The 21,805-nt window shown below is 56.2% G+C and overlaps 1 protein-coding gene across 1 annotated transcript; it reads right to left on the bottom strand.

Moving 5' to 3' along the window:
- Positions 1-694: 694 nt before the first annotated feature.
- On the bottom strand, positions 695-21,785 carry STKLD1 (serine/threonine kinase like domain containing 1; the record flags this gene model as incomplete). The annotated part of the gene is made up of 20 exons (XM_080709492.1): positions 695-829; positions 1,592-1,671; positions 1,914-2,054; positions 3,144-3,272; positions 3,345-3,473; positions 3,971-4,099; positions 5,167-5,304; positions 6,736-6,774; positions 6,833-6,949; positions 8,619-8,702; positions 9,252-9,382; positions 10,227-10,390; positions 12,017-12,135; positions 13,269-13,384; positions 14,526-14,596; positions 17,020-17,121; positions 18,350-18,424; positions 19,476-19,520; positions 21,583-21,669; positions 21,765-21,785. 20 exons carry the CDS (start codon positions 21,783-21,785, stop codon positions 695-697), a joined length of 2,052 nt encoding a protein of 683 aa, XP_080565618.1.
- Positions 21,786-21,805: the final 20 nt, after the last annotated feature.

Here is a 21,805-nt window from a genome sequence, read left to right as displayed (position 1 = left end):
ACACAGTGTGGTTCGCTGCTGACATGCAGCGCTGGCTCAGCAGCTGCCTCGCTGGGACTTTCCTGGGGCCGCTGGGCTGGAGAGAGACTTTCTGGGAGCCGGGCCCCTTTCTTACCCTGTCAGTTGACCAGCAGACCAGTGCCCAGCAGAGGCTCCTCCCGCTGCCAGCGAAGAAAACGTGGGACTGCACTTACCCCAGGGGCCATCCCTCTCCTGGTCTAGACCTTGCTGACCTGAGGTGTTTTGAGGGTCTTTTTGGGAACTGGAGTCAGGATCCAGCCGTCCGAGGTGAATAGAGCCCAAGGCTTTACCGAGCCCCCAGGCAGCCGTGTGGAGCGGGTGCACCCAGAGGCTGTGCTCCACATAGAGGCGGGTGCTTGCGTTGCGAGGCATTTCTGGGCTGGGCTGTGGTGGACAGCTGGCCCAGCATGCATGGACCGAGGACTTGTCCCCAGCACCACAAAAAAATCAATGAGCTTACAGAGGCGCAGTTTCTTTCACTAAAGACGGCTGAAGCCTCCCTCCCTGCCCCAGCCCAGCCAGCTGGGTCTGTAGAGTGCCAGGTACCACCGCAAATGGTCACACTACGCCGGAGACGGCTTGGGCATGTCAGGAACCAGCCTTGGCCTCTTTATTCCTCAGCAAGAAGAGCGTGGCTGTGTGTGCTGACCCGGAGGGCAGGGGGGCAGGCATTTCAGAACTGGGACAGGGAGGCCTTGGTGACAGCTGCCTCCTTCCCTGCAGTGGCACCAGGCAGCTCTCCCTCCTGGGGGCTGGGAAGAGCGGCCTCCAGTCTCAGGAGCACTTTCTGTGCATAGGAAACCAGCTCCTGCAAGGAGGAGGCCAGCAGGCCACCATGGAGGTCACTGGCCATGGGGTGCAGGGCCCAGGACCACTGACTAATGTAATGAGCCATTGTGGACAGGGCCTTTAAAAAGGTCTTATCACCCCTCAAGGGTTGACTTTGGTCCAGACACAGAGGCAAGAAAGCAAGCCCTTAAAAACACCAGGACCTAGCCAGGCGTGGCAGTGAACAAATCCCAGCATTCGGGAGGCTGAGGCAGGAGGATCACAGTTTGCAGACAGCCTCAGTTACTGCTTAGGCCCTTTGCAACTCAGTGAGACCCTATTTCAAAATAAAAAATAGAGCTGGTGGCGGAGCTTGGAGGTAGAATGCCCCTGGGTTCCATCCCCAGTACCACAGGCACACGCGCAAGGACTTGGGAGGCTGAGACAGGAGGAGCTTAATCAGGCCCAGCAACTCGGGTCCTATTTTCAAACAAAAACCTGAAAGGGCTGGGATTGTAGGTGGAATGCCCCTGGCTCAATTCCTAGAACCACATGAAAACATGTTTTGCGAGCAGGGCGTGATGTTGCACCCCTGTAATCCCAGCATTCAGAAGGGCGGCAGGTTCAAGGCCTGCAACTTAGTGAGACCTTGCATTCAAATGAAAAGTAAAAGAGGGCTAGTGGTGTATCTCCTGGGTCGAACACCTCTGGGTTGGCTCCCCAGCACCACAGGACAGCAGCCCTGCGGAGACAGGTGCCTGGCGGGCGGGGCGCGGTGGGGCGGGGCGCGGCTGTCCCTCACCAGGCTGGAAGTGAAGCGTCCCTCGATCTCCTGGACCAAGGCCCTGATGCCGCTGGACTCCAGCTCTGGCAGGATCTCCTCTGTGGTGGAGCACAGAAGGCCCTGAGGGGGGAGCCCAGCCAGCCAGTGGGAGCCAAGTCGGCTGGGTGGGGACAGCGTGGCCCTGGAACTTGTGTATGGTCCTGGGCAGGGCTCCTGCTGAGGAGGGAGCTTGGCAAGTTGGAGGACCAAGGCTAGCTCTGGGGCCCCTCTCCTGTCCCTCTCTGCAGCTGCGCTGGGAGCCCGGCCCCTGACCCTCCTGGGAAGAGGCGGGGGCCCTCACTGTAGGAGGTGAGGTGGGCCAGCAGCATGCAGAGGTTCTCCACCACTTCAGGGTCGTCCTTGTGGCACTGGTATGTCTCCCGCAGAAGGCTGAGGCCGCTCCTGCCGTCCTCTGCCACCGCCACCCGGAAGGCCGCCAGTTCTGGGGAGGGGCACAGACTCACTGCTGCCAGGCCCCCAGGGCGGTGGGCGACATTTCATACTGGTTGCGTGGGGTGCTGAGAGACCTCTGAGCATACGGGTCGGGGGCCACTGGGGCCTGCAGCTCTAACTCCCGCTCTGCGCGTGGGACTTGCTGGAAATGTGGAGGGCTCTGTCTGCCTGGTTCCCCAGTGCCACTACCCACCCGGCCCGGCTCCTCTGGCATTTGTACTTTTCCTCCCCAAGGGAAAACGAGGCTGGGCGGGGAGATGATTGCATGTCACAGGGGTCAATGGCTGAGCCTCAACTTCTACCCAGCCTGGCCCCAGGTCCTGCTCCCCTGCCCGCAGCCTCCCCTGCTGTCAGAGGAGTTGACTGCTAGCCTGACACAGACCTGCTGGTGGGCCAGGTGTTATTCTGCCCAGGAAGAGCCAGCTGCCCAGGAAGGAAGTTTACTCCCCACCACGGGGCCCACAGTGGAGAGGCGGCAGGAGCCTGGATGGCCTGGACGCCTTGCAGCAGGGTTATCATGGGGTCTCAGGGAGCTGAACTCTCCTCACCCAGAGTGCTGCCCATGGGCATGCCAGGCCAGGACGGGATCCCAGCTGCCCCATCAGAACAGAACTGGATGAGGCGCCAGGGAGGCCCTCAAAGCAAGAGGGTCTTTAGAGCTCAGGACCAGGCCGGGAGCTTCAGCCCTGTGCACCGCTGGTGTCCATGGCCCGTCCTCAGACCCCGAGCACTCAGGGCTAACCTCTGCAGAGATAGCCCTGCCGTGGTAGCCTGAGCTCGTCAGCCTCCATAGGAGCCCGGGCGTGTGGTGGGATTTGGAGACAGACCTGTCTCTGGAAACCTGCACACACCTGGCGTGAGTGTGAAGATTGGAAAGACGGTCGCAGCGTGTAAGCCACGCGCAAAGGCTGTTCATGCCTAGAGGTCGCAGTGGCGCCTGCAGGCTGACGGGACCCAAGTCGCTTTCCTGTCTTGACACTCTTGCTTTTGTTTGGTTTTCTGCACAGCCGGCAGACGTTGCTGGTGGAGGCTGGCTTTGGCCCCACCTCCGAGTGTCAGCCCCCAACCCCGGGCTCACCTGACACTTTGGCCAGGCTGGCCAGTCCCCGGTAGGCGTTGTTCACCAGCAGGACTCTGTCCTGGCTCAGCCGGATGCTTCGCAGGAACAGCATGACCACGTGCTCATACTGCTGCTCCTTTATGCAGCCTGCAGAGGGCAGGGGCCTCCGTGCCGTGTCCAGGGCTGCCCTCCCTGCTCACCCCAGGGCCCGCTGCTCACCCTGCAAAGACAGCAGCCACAACACCGCGCAGCCGGCCTCCGCCATCTCTGCGTCCGCGCGGTGTGTGACTAGCACCCGGATGACCAGGGTCGGGAGCTTCTCCACGGGGGCTTTGTTCACAATCACTGCTAGGCCTGGGACAAGGGTGGGGAAAGCCAGGCCTTGGGTCATGCCAGCGGCGCCACCCACTGCCCCTCCCGCCAGGCGCGCAGGGCAGAAACAGCACAGACTGTCAGAGATGGAAGGTGGAGGGCGTCCCCGGCCACCAAGCCTGGGTGCAGAGGGGCTGCCCGGGACAGGCCTGGGGATTCTTGCACAGGGGGTGACAGGTCTCGGGCCAGCCAGGCTTGAAGCCCTGTTTTGGGGGGTGAGATGGCTCCAGGTGCCGCACTGCCAAGATGGGGCTTAGGCGAAGGGGCAGTGCAGGCCTGGTGGCCCTGTTCCAAATCAAAAGATCCAGCTCTCCGCTGGCCTCTGGCGCCAGGGGTGGCCTACTAGACAGGACATCCTGGGTTCCTCCCTTCTGTGTCTCCCTGCAAGGGCCATGGCCACCCTCAGATTTAGGGGCAGGATGTGGAGGCCCTCACGAGTCCCGGGCAGAGGAGCTAAGGAGGAAGGGCCTCACCATCCACCAGGAGGGACCAGAGCAGGCCCAGGGCACTGAGGCAGACATCTCTGTCTTCAAGGAATGTCCCCAGGTGCTCCAGGATGAGCTGGAACAGCCCAGCCTTCTGTAGTTCCTCTGAGGCCAACTCTGTGGGCGACCGAGGGAGGGGCTGGAAGGGAGCCCCTCCAGGAAGCTTGGGGGCCGCCCCTCCTCCATCAGCTTTGGACACCTGGGCCCTTCTGCCCCGAGTTCCTGGGCGCCAGAGATGGGACCCAGGGCCTGGCCCTGGAGGGCCTAACCATCTCCCATCCATTCATGACCAAGCTGAGGGCCCAGCCTGCCTGCCTAGCACAAGTGGACATTGGATGAGCCAGTCCACCTGGCCTGGCCATTCTAGTCTATCCCTAGTCCTAGGGCTTCCTTTCTCCACCCAAAGCGGGGTCAGCAAGGGAAGAAGACAAGCTGTGGAGAGAGGCCACTGGGCCGGGCCTGACCCTCCCTGGGGAGCTGCGGCTGCCTGCTGGGGAGAATTAGGCCCACCGGCCCGGGGCCAGGAGGGCAGGGGCCCTGGTGGCCTGCTGCCTGCCTGGCCAGCAGCCTCGGAACCCAGCAGGGGTAGAAAATGTATGTACAGGCCAGGCACATGCCTGTAATCCCAGTACTTGGGAGGCTGAGACATGAGGATCGCAGGTTCGCAGTCAGTCTCAACTACTTAGTGAGACCCTCTTTTACAATAAAAAGTAGCCAGGTGTGGTGGCGCACGCTTGTAATCCCAGCATTTGGGAGGCTGAGACAGGAGGATTGCAGTTCCCAGCCAGCCTCAGGTACTTAGGCCCTTTGCAAATCAGTGAGACCCTGTTTCAAAGTAAAGAATAAAAAATAGGGCTAGGGGTATAGCTTGGAGGTAGAATGCCCCTGGGTTCTATCTCCAGTACCACAAAAAATAGAAATAAATAAATAAATAAAAAGTAAAATAGGGCTGGGGGTATAGCTCAGAGATAGGACACCCCTGGGTTCCATCCCCAACACTGCATGCACACACACACAAAGGTGTGTGAATGTGAACCAGGCAGCATGAGTAAGCCCGTGGCTATAAAAGTGGGGAACTGTGATCCAGAGCAAAGGAAGAGTGAGTAAAGCCCCTGGACCATGCCGGGCAGGCCGCCATGGCAGGACAGACCGCCGCACGGGAGGAGGCAGGAGGGCCGGCGCACCCTGGCTGGAGAAGATGGTGAGCAGACTGTAGCCCGTGACGACCAGCTGCTGCGAGGCGGAGTGGCTGCGCAGGGTGCTCAGCAAGGTGGAGATGACAGAGCCCAGTGGCACCTGGGCTTCTGCGTCCCGTGCCAGCCCTGCTCCAGCAGAGAAAGCACAGGATTAACGCCAGAGCTGGGGTGCAGGGGAATCAAGGCGCACAGGGTCTTTCCTCCCTGGCCGGGGGCAGCACCTCCATCTTGTATTAAGGAAAATGAAGTTTGCCAGGCATGCACAAGGGACTGGGTTTCACCTCCAGGGCAAGAGGGAAAAAGATAAGACACAATCTAAGTGGTACAGGGAAAGCAAACCCTTAAAACTAACATTAGGAAGGTAACTAACTTTTCTGGGGGAGGGCACTAGAGATTGAACCCAGGACATTCGACCTCCAAGTTACACCTACAGTCCTTTTTTATTTTAAAATGGTCTTGCAAACGCCAGGCATGGTGGCGCACGATTGTAATCCCCGCGCTTGGGAGGCAGAGACAGGAAGTATCGCGCAGGTTCAAAGCCAGCCGCGTACGCTGGCTTAGGAGACCCTGTTTCCAAATTTAAAAAAAATATAAAATAGGTCTGGGAGTCTGGGAGTGTAGTCCAGAGGTAGAAGGGTTCTATCCCCAGAACCACCAAAAAAAAAAAAATGGTCTTGCAAGCTGGGTATGGTGGTGCACGCTTATGATCCCAGAAGCTGAGACAGGAGCATCACAGTTCACAGACAGCCCCAGCTACTTAGTGAGGCCCTTTGCAACTCAGTGAGACCTAGTTTCCAAATAAAGAATAAAAGTAGGGCTAGGGGTGTAGCTCAGAGGTAAAATACCCATGGGTTCCATCCCCAGTACCGAAAAAAAAAACAAAAAAAAAAACCAGGGTCTTGCTAAGTTGCTGAGACGGCTTTGAACCTGAGATCCTCCTGGCTCAGGCTCCCAAGTACTCAGATGAAAGACATGTGCCACCATGCCCAACTTGACTATATGTTTAAGAATCAAAGTCATGCCAGACTACTCAGTGGCATACCCCTGTAATCTTAGCACTTGAGAGGCTAAAACGGGAGGATCACAGGTTTAAGACCAGCCTCAGCAACTTAGCAGGACCCTTAGTAACTTGGTGAGACTGTTTCAGATTAAAAAAAAATAAGCCAGACCGGGCATGGTGGCGCACGCTTGTAATCCCTGCGCTTGGGAAGCTGAGACAGGAGGATCACACGGGTTCGAAGCCAGCCTCAGCTACTGAGTGAGACTCTCAGCAACTTAGTGAGACCCTGTTTCTAAATAAAATATAAAATAGGTCTGGGAGTAGAGCCTGGAGGTAGAATGCCCCTGAGTTCCATCCCTAGTACCACACACACACAAAATAAATAAAATAAGGCTAGGATGCATCTTGGAGTAGAATGTGTCTGGGTTCAGTCCCCAGTAGCGCGCGCGCGCGCGCGCGCACACACACACACACACACACACACACACACACACACACACACACACTGCTGGGCCGCAGTGGGCCCCACGACTCCAGACTCCTGGGCTGTGGCCTACCGTCCCTGGACGGCTCAGGTGGACACAGCAGGATGTGCACTGCCAGGAGGGCAGGCACGGGACGGTGGGTGGGGACGGCACCGGGAACATCGCCCACCTTGGCCCAGGACGCGCAGCAGCAGGGAGCAGGCGCACAGCTGCAGGTCGAAGATCCTCTCGTGCTGCTTCTGAACGGTGACCACCAGCTCCACCAGCTCCACAGGCCACGGCAGCCCTGCAGAGCGGGCGGGCCCGGAGGAGGAGGGGGAGGACAGGGAGGCAGAGGAGGGCCATTCACACGTCCACGGAACGCCGCCTGCGGTCTGCCATGCACCCCCTGAGGCCCCACCTCTGCTTTGACTTTGGTGCTGGGCCTTGTGCACCCCAGCAGGCACTCCCACTGAGCTGCCGCCCGTGCTTTGATCTTTCTTTTTGCTCAGCCTCCCAAGCACTGGGCGGCAGGTGCAGCATTGCACCAGCTCTGCCCAGGCATATGCGTCCTGCGGCTCCATGAGGCAGTGCTTCCTCTCCCAGCCCTCATATGGAGGCCCATGCTTGAGCAGCGACTCGGGCCCAAACTGCTGGGTCCCAGAGCCCGTGGCTGTAACTGCCGTGACTGTGGACACCTGCGTGCCTGGGTGGGTGGGGGGCCTGCCAGGACCCTTCCTCACCGCTGCTTCCTCATCAGGAGAGCGTGGACAGCACGTAGTGAGGCTGGGGAGGGCAGAAGCGCTCCCTGGGGCACAGGTACCCTCCCCAAAAGAAGCTGTCTGAGGCAGGTGTGGCTCTGGGGCAGCCGGGAGGCAAAATCTGCCTCCTCCTGCACCTTATCCGGGTCAGAGCTCAGCTCGGAAGGGGCCAAGGAGTGGGGACGGTGGGCAGTGTGAGCTGTCTGCTGCCCTGCAGGGGACATGACTGGGCCCCACAGGCTCTGAAGTCACTGGGACAGAACTCAGCGGGTTCCTAGTGCAGGTTTTATACATGGACGGACAGATGGATGGATGGACGGACAGACGGATGGACAGATGGATGAGAATGGGAATCGAGAAGGAAAACGAATGGATGGATAGACAGATGAATGGCTGCGTGGAAGGGGATGGGTGGGCACCTGAATGTGATATTGGAACAGATGAGACAGATTCAATGGGGAGATTTTATGAAAGCATGTTCTACAAAGACATTAAAAAATCACGGAGAAGCCGGGCGTGGCGGCGCACACTTACAATCCCAGTACATGGGAGGCTGAGACAGGAGGATCACAAGTTTGAGGACAGCTTCAGCAACTTAGTGAGATCCTGATTCAAAATAAAAAATAAAAGGCTGGGCGTGGCGGCGCACACTTGTAATCCCCACGCTTGGGAGGCTGAGACAGGAGGATCGCAGGGGTTCGAAGCCAGCCTCGGCTACTTAGTGAGGCTTTCAGCAACTTAGCGAGACCCTGTTTCCAAATAAAATATAAAAAAGGTCTGGGAGTATAGCCCGGAGGTAGAAAGCCTCTGGGTTCCACCCCTAGTACCACAAAAAAATAAAAAATAAAAAATAAAATAGGGCTGGGGTTGTGACTCAGAAGTAAGACAGCCCAGGGTTCACGCCCCAGTATCCTCACACACACAATCACTGGGCAGTTCGTCAATACTCATCAAGGGGCCTGCTGGGATGGCACCGTAGTGTCCTGACCCCAGCAGTCCCCTGCAGTAGCGCAGACATGCACATGCCCGTATGCCAGTGTCCACCATGGGAGCTAAGAAACAGGGAAAGTGGGAAGATGGATGTCTTATCAGGGAGCCCTTAAAAACTTGCGAAAAGCTAGCCCATCCCTAGTCTTCTCTGCCCTGTAGGAGTGGCACCTGGAAGAATTCCAGGCTGCCTACCGTCAAAGCAGGCAGATGGTAAAGGCTTTTTACCTAGCTTTTCCTCCGGCATCGTGAGGAGCCTCTGCATGGCCTTGAGCTGGACTTCGGGGTTGCTGGAGAAGTTCTCCATGAGTTCTGCAGAGGACAGGAGGGCATGGGGGAAACCAAGCTGAGGGCCAGGCCACCAGGGCGCTGTCCCTGGCCACACTATTGGGCTGGGGGTGTGGGGCCACCATCAGGCCATAAGGAGATGCTCTTGTCCCCAATCAAACTGCCTGATCCTCAGTGGAGGCTGCTGCTCACCCTGGCATGCAAGAGGCAGAGGTGGAGTAGGGAGGTCACCCAGGGACCACCGTGTGTCAGACCATGCTGTGCCGGGGTACCAAAGCAAAAGGGCCAGGGGTTCTGGAGGCACGAGGGCAGCAAATGGGTCTCACAACTAAACAGGATTTGTGTGGCAGGAACGCAGGGGAAACAGGCGCAGCTGTGGAGAGGAGCCTTGTGTCACAGGCAATGGGGGGCTTGAGGACAAGATCCTGAGTGCTGGGCGAGGTGGAGGCACAGAGCCAGGGAGCTGGTCCTGTCCACTGTGTGAGGGGTCCATCGGGACGGGCTGTGGGGAGGCGCTGGCCTCTGGAGCTGCACAGTGAGATGCGGAGGCCACAGCAGCTCCGTGTCCGTCACCTAGGATGCTGGCCATGTTGCCCTCCAGCAGCAGGTCGGTGATGGCCGCAGGCATCACTTGCTGGTGCATGCTCAGAACCATGGCCGAGGTCTTGAACGCGCTGTTCACGAAGGTGATCTGGATTACGTCCCTGGCGGAGGCAGAGAAGATGGGCTGCCCCAGGTGCCCCGGGCTGAGTTCCCCATGTGGCACCTCTGCTGCAGGCTCAGGGCGCCTGACCACGGGCATGCACTGCGCACTGGCCTTCCAGTTTGGACTCTCCTGGCCAGATCTCACAATTTTCTACAGGTGCCCAGCCGGCGGCCTGGCACCCGCTTCCAGGACTTGCCCTGTGTGGGCATAGCGCTTGCTCTCAGGACAGTCCTGGGCCCGGGTACTTGCCTTCCTGGCCTCTTCCTCCACAGAGACATAAACCACCAGACTTTATAACTGTGTTGGCATAAAAGCCATACCTAATCCATTCTGGATTCATTTTCTTTTGTTTTTTGGTGGTACTGGAGTTCCTGGAAACCCTTCTACCTCCGGGCTACACTCCTAGACCTATTTTTATACTTTTTTATTTGGAAACAGGATCTCTGAAGCCAGCATGGCTGGCTTTGAACCTGCACGATCCTCCTGTCTCTGCCTCCCAAGCGCGGGGATTCAAGCGTGCGCCACCACGCCCGGCCTTCATTTTCCTTTTTCTTCTGATTTTACATTAGAGTGATGGATTTCTTGTCCCAGACCCTGAAAAGTGCCGTGGTCCTCAGGTCCTCTCATGCCTGACCAAGGGGCAGCTTGTACGAGTGTTCAGAACAAGCTCTCAAGGTCACGTGGCCACGCGGTGCGGGGTGGCAGAGCTGGGAGAGCCCAACTGTGCTGGGCAATCAAGGGAGCTCCTGGGATCTACAGAGCCCTCAGTCGTGTTTGCATTGAGTGGAAAGATGCGGAAAGTTACACTGACAGGTGAAAATAAAACCCCAATCCCAGCTCACTTGATCGTTGCCCGATCCGCGGAGTTGATCTGCAACATGGAGGGCAGAAGCGAAGAGAAGGTCTCCGCGTTGGGGACCTTTCTCTCCTCCATGGTCTTCAGGGCCCGCGTGAGGCCGCCTGGGTGCTGGCGGAGGGACTTCCGCAGCTGCATGGCCTCTGTTTCCTACCAGAGGGGAGGAGACCCGCTTTGCGCACGCCTGTGACAAGTGAAGGCCAGGCCCTGCCCAGGGGAGGAGGATGTGCTGGGGACCAGAGGCGAGGCAGGAGCTCCTCTGTGAAGAAGAAACAGGTCCCAGAAGCAAGCAGGCCACCTCACTGTGGGGAGGGCGGGGGCAGCTCGTCTTGCCCAATGCTGCCAAGAAGTCCCCTGATCTGGGCCCTGCCATTTAGAGGCGATGGAACCCAGGGGCCTTCTACCTCTGAGCTCTAGCTCGGGCGCTACTTTATGTTTCATTTTGAAACTCATTAAGTTGTGGAAGGCCTTGCTCAGTTGTTGAGGCTGGCTGCAAACCTGCAACCCTCCTGTCTCAGCCTCTGAATAATAATTTCTTACTCTCTTCCTTTCAATTCACTAAGTCTTTTTAAAATTGGGATGAAATTAGCCGGGCCTGGTGGCGCAGGCTTGTAATCCCAGCATTCGGGAGGCTGAGACAGGAGGATCACGGTTCGCGGACAGCCTCAGCTACTTAGTGAGGTTTCTGCAACTCAGTGAGACCCAGTTTCAAAATAAAGGATAAAAAATAGGGCTGGGGGTGTAGCTTGGAGGTAGAATGCTCCTGGGTTCCTTCCCCAGACCCACACAAAATAAATACATGAATAAATAAATAAATAAATAAATAAAACTGGGATGAAATTGTTTCATCTGTTTAAATTCATTTCTTAAGCTTTTCACTTCAATTAGTAGTATTCTTATTTTTTTTATTTTTTGTGGTGCTAGGGATTGAACCCAGGGCATTCTTCCTCCAAACCACACCCTCTCAGTCCAATTTTATTTATATTTTACTAATTAATTAATTATTTTGTGGTATTGAGGATTGAACCCAAGGACATTCTCTCTCTGAGCTCCATCCCTAGCCCTTTTTATTTTATTTCATTTTTCTTCGGGTACTGGGGATAGAACCCAGGGGCAATCTACCTCTGAGCTATACCTCTAGCTCTATTTTTTCTTTTCTTTTCTTTTTTTCTTTGTGGGTCTGGGAATGGAACCCAGGGGCATTTGACCTCCGAACTACACCCCCCGCCCTATTTTTTTCTTTATTTTTGGAAACAGGGTCTCACTAAGTTATGGAGAGCCTCACTAAGTAGCTGAGGCTGTCCGCGAACCGTGATCCTCTGGTCTCAGCCTCCCAAATGCTGGGATTACAGTGTGCACCACCACGCCAGCTCATTTTTAGTCCTTTTTATGTCTGAAACAGGATCTTGCTGAGTTGTGAAGGGCCTCACTAAGTAGCTGAGGCGGTCCGCGAACCATGATCCTCCTGTCTCTGCCTCCCAAATGCTGGATTACAAGTGTGCACTACCATGCCCGGCGCCCTTTTTATTTTTAAACAAGACCTCATTAATTTGCTGAGGCTGGCCTCTAACCTGTGACCCTCCAGTCTCAGCCTCCTGAGTACATGTGTGCCACCCCCCTGTTCTGAGTTGAGGATGTGACACAGCCAGCGGGCAGCCCAGCCTCCCTCCAGTCAGGGTAGCCTCAGGCCCTGGGCGCTGCATTTCCTTGCCGCAGGGCAGGGCTGGGGGCCACAGAGAGTGAGCCCTGCCTGGGCACAGTGGACTGGGCACTCACGTCCAGGAAGGAGCAGCTGGCCATGTCGAGGATGATGCAGCCCAGGGACCAGATGTCAGACTTCTGGCTGAAGGAGAAGTCGAGGGCCTCGGGGGCCATCCAGGATTTCTGACGGGGGTCTGTGGGCAGGGCAAGGAGGACCCCTTGAGTCCTGAGTGCCAGGGGCAGGAGGAGGGCAGAGCGACCCCACCCCAGCGGTCCTTTTCGGCACCCCCTTGGGAGCAGCTGGGAACGCAAGCCCTTGGGCCACCGCATGCTGGCCGTGGCAGTAGGGTCCGTCCCAGCACTGCCGTTCATTCTTGCCAGGTGTCTGCCAGGCTGGCCGTGTGCAGACGTGTCTGTGTTAGTGATGGCTGCAGGGGCTGGGAGGGGCACAGGCCGCTGGCCAACACGTGCACCTCTTTCAGGACCATGGAACAAGGTTCCAGTCCCCTGCCCTAGCTTCTAAACTGGTGGTGGGGAGTCAGTCCGGCCGGCCTGCCTCAGGCAGCCCCTACCTCTCTGGAGCTCCATTTCCCAGCCAAATGGCAAAGGATGGACTCTGAGGACACATGCCATCTATACCTCCAATCAGCCCACCTACCCATCCCTCTATCCATTTTCCATTCTCTATTATCTGTCTATCCATCCACCTCACCATCCATCCACAGACCTGCTCTACCATCCACCCACCCCCTACCCAAAGACCTACCCTACCACCCAGAAACCTACCCCCATCCAGAAACCTACCCTACCATCCACGCCCCCATCCACAGACCTACCCTACCGTCTATCCCCCTGGCCATAGACATACCTACTGTCCATCTGCCCACCTATCCTGTGTGCCCCTAGGCCAGAGTGCCACCAGCTACTGGCGCCCTAGGACTCAAGTTCTGCACTGTAGTCGCTCTCTCCACTGGGAGACTGCCACAGGCTTGAAGCCCAGCCCCTCTGCCCTGCCCTCCTTCTGAAGGAGGAGAGCTCACCCCCCCCTCCGCCCAGAGTCACTCCAGGACCCAGAACAGCGCCCTCCGCCCCACATCTTAGTCCTCTCCCCATGAAAGTGACATCTTCAGGGCACAAGGCCACAGCTTTGTCCTGCAGGGCTCTTTCTCTCCGATGCTGGCGTCACATGGACCCTGCATGCGCTCTCAGCTGGTCCCCAGCTGCAGCCCCGGCAAGGGGGAAGGTGGGGGCTTTGGGGACCTGTGAGCAAAGAGCTCAGCACCCAGAGTGGCCACGGCCTCCCTCCCCCCCAGGAGGACGCAGCCACCTTCCTCAGCACGGACATTCCACTTGGCCCTGTCGGTCATGAGCACGTTGGAGCTCAGGTCCTGCAGCTTGCAGTGGTCATTGCTGATAAGGCTGATGTTCGAGGGCTTGAGGTTCCTGCACCAAGAGACGCGACTCCTGGGCCCGCAGCTGCCCTGGTGAGCTCGCTGTGGGCCAGGCCAGCAGGCTGCAGCCCTACTCCCCGGGGCCCTTCTGGTTCTGAGCCTGGGCCCCACCCTTCTGTCTCCTCCAGAAAATGCCCCTTCTTGCCAGGCATGGCATACACTTATAATCCCAGCATTTGGGAGGCTGAGACAGGAGGATCGCAGTTCGCGGACAGCCTCAGCTACTACTTAGTGAGGCCCTATGCAACTCAGTGAGACCCTGTTTCAATATAAAGAATAAAAAATAGGGCAGGGGGTGTAGCTTGGAGGTAGATGCTCCTGGATTCCATCACACACACAAATGCCCCTTCTCAGCCTGCGCAGGAGCAAGACCACAGCCAGCGGCTGACATCCCAGGTCAGCCCGGTGGCCTCGAGCTGTAGGCCTCAGCTACACACTGGCCTGGGGCTGATTTCCCACCATTGTCTAAGGTCCAGTGATATTAACATGGGACAACGAGAAATCCTTTTGTACACGGGGCCCATATAGATTTTCTCTATTTTTTTTTTTTTTGCAGTACTGGGGATTGAACCCAGTGTCATCCTACCTCTGAGCTATACCCCCAGACCTATTTTATTGTTTTATTTTGAAACAGGGTCTCACTAAGTTGCTGAGGGCCTCACTAAGTTACTAAGGCTGGCCTTGAACAAGCAATCCTGTCTCAGCCTCCCAGGTACTGGGATTATAGGCATGCGCCACCATGCCTGGTTTCTCTCCTCAATCCCCAGTACCCCCCCAACACACACACACACACACACACACACACACACACACACACACACACACATAAGGCCCGTGTGTTTGGAGTTGAAGCCACTCCCGGGCCTTCCCACTGTGGAGCCGGAAGCTGTGCTACTGAGGGTCGAAGGCTGGTCCAGAGGCCCGTGCCAGCTCTTCCCCGGGGCTTATCTGTACTTCCCCTAGCACTTTGGAACCACCCCGCCCGCCAGGTGCACGTCAGGCAGCTGTGTGCCCTGGGCTGAGTCATCCAGGCTGCCTGGGGAGGCTCCCCCAGTGTGGCAGGGCCAGGGAGGGAGTCAGCCCACCCAGCTGAGTGGCACCCGAGCGCTGGCCAGTCCTGGGAAGACAGTCACCTGTGGACGATGTCCAGCTGATGCAGGTACTCCAGCGCATCCAGCACCTGGCCCAGTGTGTCCTGCATCCACTGGGGACAAATGGGGAGGGTGGGGAGTGGGTGCAGAGTAAACACACCCTGCCACGCCCACGGGGGCGCTCGCTCACGTTGCCATATCCGGAAAGAGGCTGGCCAGACCCTTTCTTTGGAATGTACCCCTGATCAGAGCCTTCTGCTAAGCTGTGCCTCCACTTCTCTAAGGCAACCTCCTACACCTCCATTCTTTTTTTGAAATCTCTCTCTCAGGAAGCAAGAATTGAGGACAAGAGACCACCAAACTATAATGTCTATTTCTAGATGAGATTATCACCCTTTAATACACCCTCAGCAACTGAGCAAGACCCTGTTCCAAAAAAGCAACAAGGGCTGGGGGTGTCGCTCAGAGACAGAGTGCCCCCAGGACCAATCCCCAGAAAGAAAGGGAAAGGAGGGAGGGAGGGAGGGAGGGAGGGAGGGGGAGACTTCATTGGCAAGCCGCAGCCTGTGGGATCACATCTGGATACCTATGTCTAGAGTATACAAAGAACTGCTGCAATCCATGAGGAGACACACCTGCAGTCCCAGTACTTGGGAGGATGAGACAGGAAGATTGTAGGTTCAAGGCCAGCCTGAGCAACTTGGCGAGGCCCTCAGCAATTCAGTGAGACCCTGTTTCTTTTTTATTTTTCCCTGTGGTACTGGGGATGGAACCCACGGGCATTCTACCTCTGAGCTATAGCCCCAGCCTATTTTTTATTCTTTATTTTGAAACAGGGTCTGACTAAATCGTGGAAGGCCTAAGTAGCTGAGGCTCTCTGTGAACCGTGATCCTCCTGTCTCAGCCTCCCGCATGCTGGGATTACAAGATGCACCACCAAACCTGGCTGAGACTCTGTTTCAAAATAAAAAATAAAAAAGGGCTAGGAAAAACTCGCAAACAAACAAGAGACATGTTAGGACAGAAGACATAAAGGAGGTGGAAAGGAGAGCTGAGGGGACCAGGAGAGTACAACAGGAACCGGAGCAGCAGCCAGAGCCCTGAGGAAAATACGCGCGGCCCTGAGCACTGCCAGCGGCTCTACGGCCTGAGCACTGTGGGCCATCCTTAGGGAGGTTTCTGTTTATCAGCCAACAGTGGTCACACAAGAGGCATCTCCTTGGGTGCCTCTCAGAAGCCCTTGGCTGTCCTTGAACCATTTAAACAAAATGGCTACCTACTGACAAGACCGGGAGGTCAGGGCCTGAAAGATGACCAGACACCATGGTACAAACCTGTCATGTCAGTACTTGGGAGGCTGAGACAGGAGGATCACAGGTTTGAGGACAGCCTCAGCAAGTAGTGAGACTCTCATCAACCTAGCAAGACCCTGTTTCAAAATAAAAATAAAATAGGGGCGGGGGTATAACTGGAGTAGAATGCCCCAGGTTCACTCCCCAGTACTACACACACACACACACACACACACACACACACACACACACACACGAACAACTCTGCAGCCTAAATAACATTAAAAAGACGGACACAGCTGGGTGGGGTGGCTCAGGCCTACAATCTCAGTCCTTGAGAGGCTAAGATGGGAGGACTGAAGGTTTGAGTCCGGCCTCTGCAACCTACCAGGGCCCTTAGCAACTTAGGGAGACCCTGTTTCAAAATAAAAAATACCAGCTGGGTGTGGTGGCATATGCTTATAATCCAGTACTTGAACGGCTGAGACTGGAGGATCACAGGTTTGAGTCTCAGCAAGTAGTGAGACTCTCAACCTAATGAGGCCCTGTGTCCAAATAAGAAATAAAATGGGGCTGAGGGTATAACTCAGAGGTAGAATGCCCCCAGACTCAACCCCCAGTACCAAAAAATAAAAAAGACTAACACAAGTCTGGTGTGGGAGTGCAGGCTTATAATTTTCATACTTGGGAGGCTGAGACAGGAGGATCACAGGTTTAAGATCAGATTCAGTAACTTAGCGAGACCCTATTTCAAAATGAAAAATAAAAAATGATGGAGGTGTAGTTGGGAGGTAGAATCCTCTGGGTTCAGCCTTCAGTACCATAAGAAGGTATTGTGCACCCTTGGGTGCTGGCCCGCGGCTGGTGGTGGGAGCACAGTGGTTACCTGGACGGCCTTGGAAAACCGCCTGGAACTCCCACCTTCTGGAGCCACCCTCCCGGCTCTGCCACCCCTGACTCACTCCCAGGTGGACTTCCGGCTGGGAACAGCCAGCTGCTTGCTCGTCAGCTGGGAGAGGCGAGCAGACGGCCCAGGGACAGCGCTGCCTGGGCACCCATGAGCTCGCTGTGGGGGTGAAGGGACCGGGCTGCTCCCGTGCCATGCTACAAGCATGGCTGCGGAGGAGCCTGGTGGATGGGCGTGCAGTGTGCCGGGGCTTCGTGCACATGTGCACACGCCACTCTCATGGAGACCACACGCGCTCTCCCCCTGTGGGCCCAGGCCTGGTGGCGGGCCGGCTTACCTCGGGGTCCATGATGGCCTTCTCCTTCCTCTTGCTCTCAATGACCTCCTGGAGGCTGCTCTTGCTGTGCTCCATCACCAGACAGAGGAACAGAGAGGAGATCTGCAGGGGGCGAGGCCAGGCCGCTGTGCTCCACGGGCCAGCTGCCTGGGGCCCTGCGGGGCCGCCACCCTCTCCCCCTCTGCGGGCCATTCTGCACTGCCCTGCAGCTTCCCACGGCCCCCCTCCCCAACACCCCCCCAGCCTGCCTGGCCCAGGCTGGTCCAAGCCAGTTCTACATTTTCTCCCTCCATCCTGGCGTGGCCTTTTGACTTTTCTGTCCCCTCCGAATGAGTGGCAGGGCGTGCTCAGGAAATATCTGCGGGTGCATGCAGTGAGGTCCCGGCTGGTGGGGAGGGGCCTCTGTCCCTGTCCAGCCCCTGAGGCGTCAGCTCCAGGGGGATGTAACAAAGGCCGGGCACCTCACAGGCCTCACAGCCTTCATGGGCTCCAGCTTCCAGTCCCCACTCCACCTCCCTCCCTCGGCCTCAGCCACACGTGAAGGAGTGGGAGAGCTCCAGCTCCTGGCCAATATAAGAAGCCATACTGCCCCTGGGACACAGGGCTTGGGCACTGGGTATGGATCCTCACTTAGCTGTGTGGCCCTGGGGCTCCTTGGCTTCTCTGAGCCCCAGGCTCCCTCGGAGAAATGAGGACTTCTAGCTTATTCCTAGGGCCTTCTAGGATGTGAGACGGGCCAGAAGCCAGTAGTTTTTGTTTTTGTTTTTTGTGGTACTGGGGTTCCTGGAAAACCTTCTACCTCCGGGCTACACTCCCAGACCTATTTTACATTTTTATTTGGAAACAGGGTCTCTTAAGCCAGTGAGGCTGGCTTCGAACTGTGCGTTCCTCCTGTCTCCGCCTCCCAAGTGCGGGGATTACAAGCGTGCGCCACCACGCCCGGCAGGCCAGTAGTATTCTTAGTAGTAAGTACGCAAAGGCTTTGGGAGTAAGGGGTCCAGTGACATAGGAGCAGGGAGCAGCTTCCTAGGGCCAGCCCCTTCTGCAGAAGCCCAAACCCCAGGCCAGTGGCACAGACTTGTTCACCCGGAGCTGCACCGGAGCCGGGCCCACCCAGCCTGGCCTCCTGCCTTGGCCACATACTGGCTGGGAAGCCTGTGGGGACCTGGTGCTCACAGCCTTGTTTCCTCTGCGGGGGGGTGGGCAGCCTGCCTGCCATGAGGCCCCGGAGGGGCTGGCTTGGGATTACCCACAGGAAGCCCCAGCTGACAGGCGCCCACCCTGCAGCCCAGGAGATGGCCACCGAGCCGTGGGCACCAGTGTGACACACCTCACTGTTCCATATGATGAAGAGCTCCTGGTACAGGGAGATGTGGGCATGCTGAAGCTTCAGTAGGGGCATCAGCTGCGGACGAGAGCGAAGGAAAGCGCTGGGGTGCTGGCGCGGCCGGCATTCTACACCCTCAGCCACATTTTATTTGAAAACAGGGTCTGGCTAAGCTGCTGAGGGCCTCCATCCTATCCTCCCAAGTACTGGGATTATAGGCGTGCAACACCATACCTTGCTAAAAATAATCTTTTTTTATTTTACTTTTTTTTTTTTTTTTGCTGTAGTAGGGATGGAACCCAGGGACATTCTGCCTCCGAGCTACACTCCCAGTCCTTTTTTTTTATTCTTTATTTTGAAACAGGATCTCACTGACTTGCAAAGGGCCTCACTAAGTAGCGAGGCTGTCCACAAACCACAATCCTCCGGTCTCAGCCTCCCAAATGCTGGGATTACAAGTGTGCGCCACCACACCTAGCTTAAAAAGAATATTTTGAAAGATGGCTGTTGGTAGATTAGTCTAAAGGCTGAGCCAACAGTGAAGCGCCATCTCCTCTAGGAATCTGTATTCCTAGTTATCAACACCTGCTTTTAGAAATGGGTGTTTTTAGGCCGGGCGTGGTGGCGCACGCTTGTAATCCCCACGCTTGGGAGGCTGAGACAGGAGGATCGCATGGGTTCGAAGCCAGCCTCAGCTACTTAGTGAGGCTTTCAGCAACTTAGTGAGATCCTGTTTCCAAATAAAATATAAAAAAGATCTGGGAGTATAGCCCGGAAGTAGAAAGCTTCTGGGTTCCACCCCCAGTACCACCATCAAAAAACAACAACAACAAAAAGAAATGGGTGTTTTTGCCAGGTATAGTGGTGCACGCTTGTAATTCCAGTACTTGGGAGGCTGAGGCAGGAGGATTGCAGGTTCAAGACCAGCCTCAGCAACTTAGCAACACCCTGTTTCAAAACAAAACAATAAAAACATGGCTGGGGATATAGACACTCCCTTTGCAGCCTGGGCAAGAACTACTTAGGACCCTCATGCCAGGCCTCCCTGGCTCTGCTCCTCAACCACAGGCACAGAGCACAGTCCCCATGTGTGCTGCGCTGTCTAGAAAAGGAAACGTTCAGGGGTCACCTCCTCCAGGGCCTCGCTGGCCTGATGCTCATCGATGCACTCCACCTGCAGGACACAGAAGCACTGGCTCAGTGAACATTGTGTTATACTGAGGACTGAACCCAAGGCCATTTGACCTCCAAGCTATACCCCCAGCCTTTTCTATTTTTTATTCTGAAATAGTCTCGCTAAGTTTCTGAGGCTGGCCTTGAACCTATGATTCTCCTATTTCAGCCTCCTAAATACTGGGATTATAGGCGTGAGCCATGACATCCAGCTTTTGGTAAACATCTTGAACCACCACCATCATCATCACCACTACTACCTCCACCAACACCATCACTGCTACACCACCATCACCACCATCTCATCATCACCACCACCACCACCATCATCACCACTATCATCATCGCTACCGCCATCACCATTGCCATCACCATCACTGCCATCATGTCACCAATGCCACCACCACCATCGCCACTACCAGCTACTATCTCCATTACTATCACTATCACCACCACCACCACCACCATCACATTCCCAACACTACCATCATCATCACCACCACCACCACCACCAGCCTCACCACCACATCATTACCACCACCACCACCACTACCACCGGCATCACCACTGTCACCACCTCCACCCACCCCTTGATGAGCTAAACCCTCTTCCCATATGAGGGAATGGTTGAAACAACCACATACACCACATCAAGCAAGATGGGAGCCACCAGAGCAGGAGCGGAGGAAACTGTGGTAATGACATGAGACAGTCTGTCATTTATTAGGTGGGAAAAGGCAGCTGCCAACTTAACATTACTGCTCTACAGAAACAAGAAAGTTTAGGCATCCTTGGGACAAAGATGGGAGGGACACAAAAGCTCACCTGTGCTTCCCTCTTACAATCTTGATTCAGAAAGACCTGGCTTTTTCTTTGCAGTACTGGGATGGAACCCAGGGGCACTCTACCTCTGAGCTACACCACCAGCCCCATTTTTTGTTCTTTATTTTGAAACAGGGTCTCACTGAGTTGCAAAGGGCCTCACTAAGCAGCTGAGGCTGTCCGTAAATTGCGATCTTCCTGTCTTGGCCTCCCAAATGCTGGGATTACAAGCGTGCGCCATCACGCCCAGCAGAACTGGCTTAAAAAAAAAAAAAAACAACTCCCTAATCGCCCAGAAGGCAGGCAGCCACCACTCCCTGCCCATAGACAGGGGGCTGACCCCACTGCCAGCCAGCCACACAATGGAGGTGAGCAAGGACTCTCAGCCCAGCTGCCTGGGGTGAGGCTGCTGAGCCCCAGACAGGCCCGGCAGGCAGAGGCTCCTGAGACACCTCCACCGCCCCAAATAGTGTGTGTGTGTGGGGGGGGGTACTATGGATTGAACCTGGGCACTCTGGCTAGCTCTGGACCCTCGGTCAGGTGTGCTCTGCGCTTAGCTCTGCGTGTTCCTGGCCAGACCCTCCCTCTCTGGGCCGGGCTGCCTTTTAGTAAAACTGGTGGCCCTGTATTGTAGCGCCTTGCTGCTCAGAAACGAAATCCTTTTGGAAAGTGTGCCTTGGCTAGTATGTGCTGCCCTAAGCCTCACTGCAAACCGGGGCCCTCATTCCTGTTTGGCAGAGTTGCTGGGTCCGTGGCGAGCATGAATGGTAGATGTTGTGGATGGTAGAGTGAAAATCGGCATTCCTTCCCCATCAAGGTGAGCAGGTCAGGGCAGGAGGCCTGCGGAGTCTCATGCCATGCCTGGTCTACCCCAACCGGGTCTGTCTCCTCCCTGAAGGCCCAGAGGACTCCAGGAAGCCTTTCTCTAAACTGAGGATGGCGAGCTTGCTTCAGGAAAACCACTATCACAGAACCACCCCTGCCTGGGTCACAGGGCTCTGCCTCTTACCTGCTTTTTTTTTTTTTTTTGGCGGGTCTGGGGATGGAACCCTGGGGCATTCAACCTCCAAGCTACACCCCCAGCCCTATTTTTTTTTTTTATTCTTTATTTTGAAACATGGTCTCACTAAGTTGCGGATGGCCTCACTAAGTATCTGAGGCTGTCCGTAAACCACGGTTCTCCGGTCACAATCTCCCAAATGCTGGGATTACAAGCGTGCGCCATCACGCCTGGCTCTTACCTGTTTTATTACATACTTGACTTTGGTTTTTGTTTCTTCCACCACGAGGTTCACCCCCAAGGCCCCAGGGCTCAGCTGGGACAGAATCTGCCAGGAAGGAAGAGAAGCTTTCAGATCACGAATGCCACTTTGCAGTTTCCAGCGTGCAGTCAACTCCCGCGTTTCTGGCTGGTCCTCCTTACTCCCTCAGTGGGGCAGAGCATCTCCTCCCATGCAGTGGGGG

The sequence above is a fragment of the Muscardinus avellanarius genome, assembly GCF_963383645.1.
Source record: "Muscardinus avellanarius genome assembly, chromosome: 13".
NCBI lineage: Eukaryota > Metazoa > Chordata > Mammalia > Rodentia > Gliridae > Muscardinus > Muscardinus avellanarius.
This window is presented reverse-complemented; position numbering and strand designations above follow the sequence as displayed.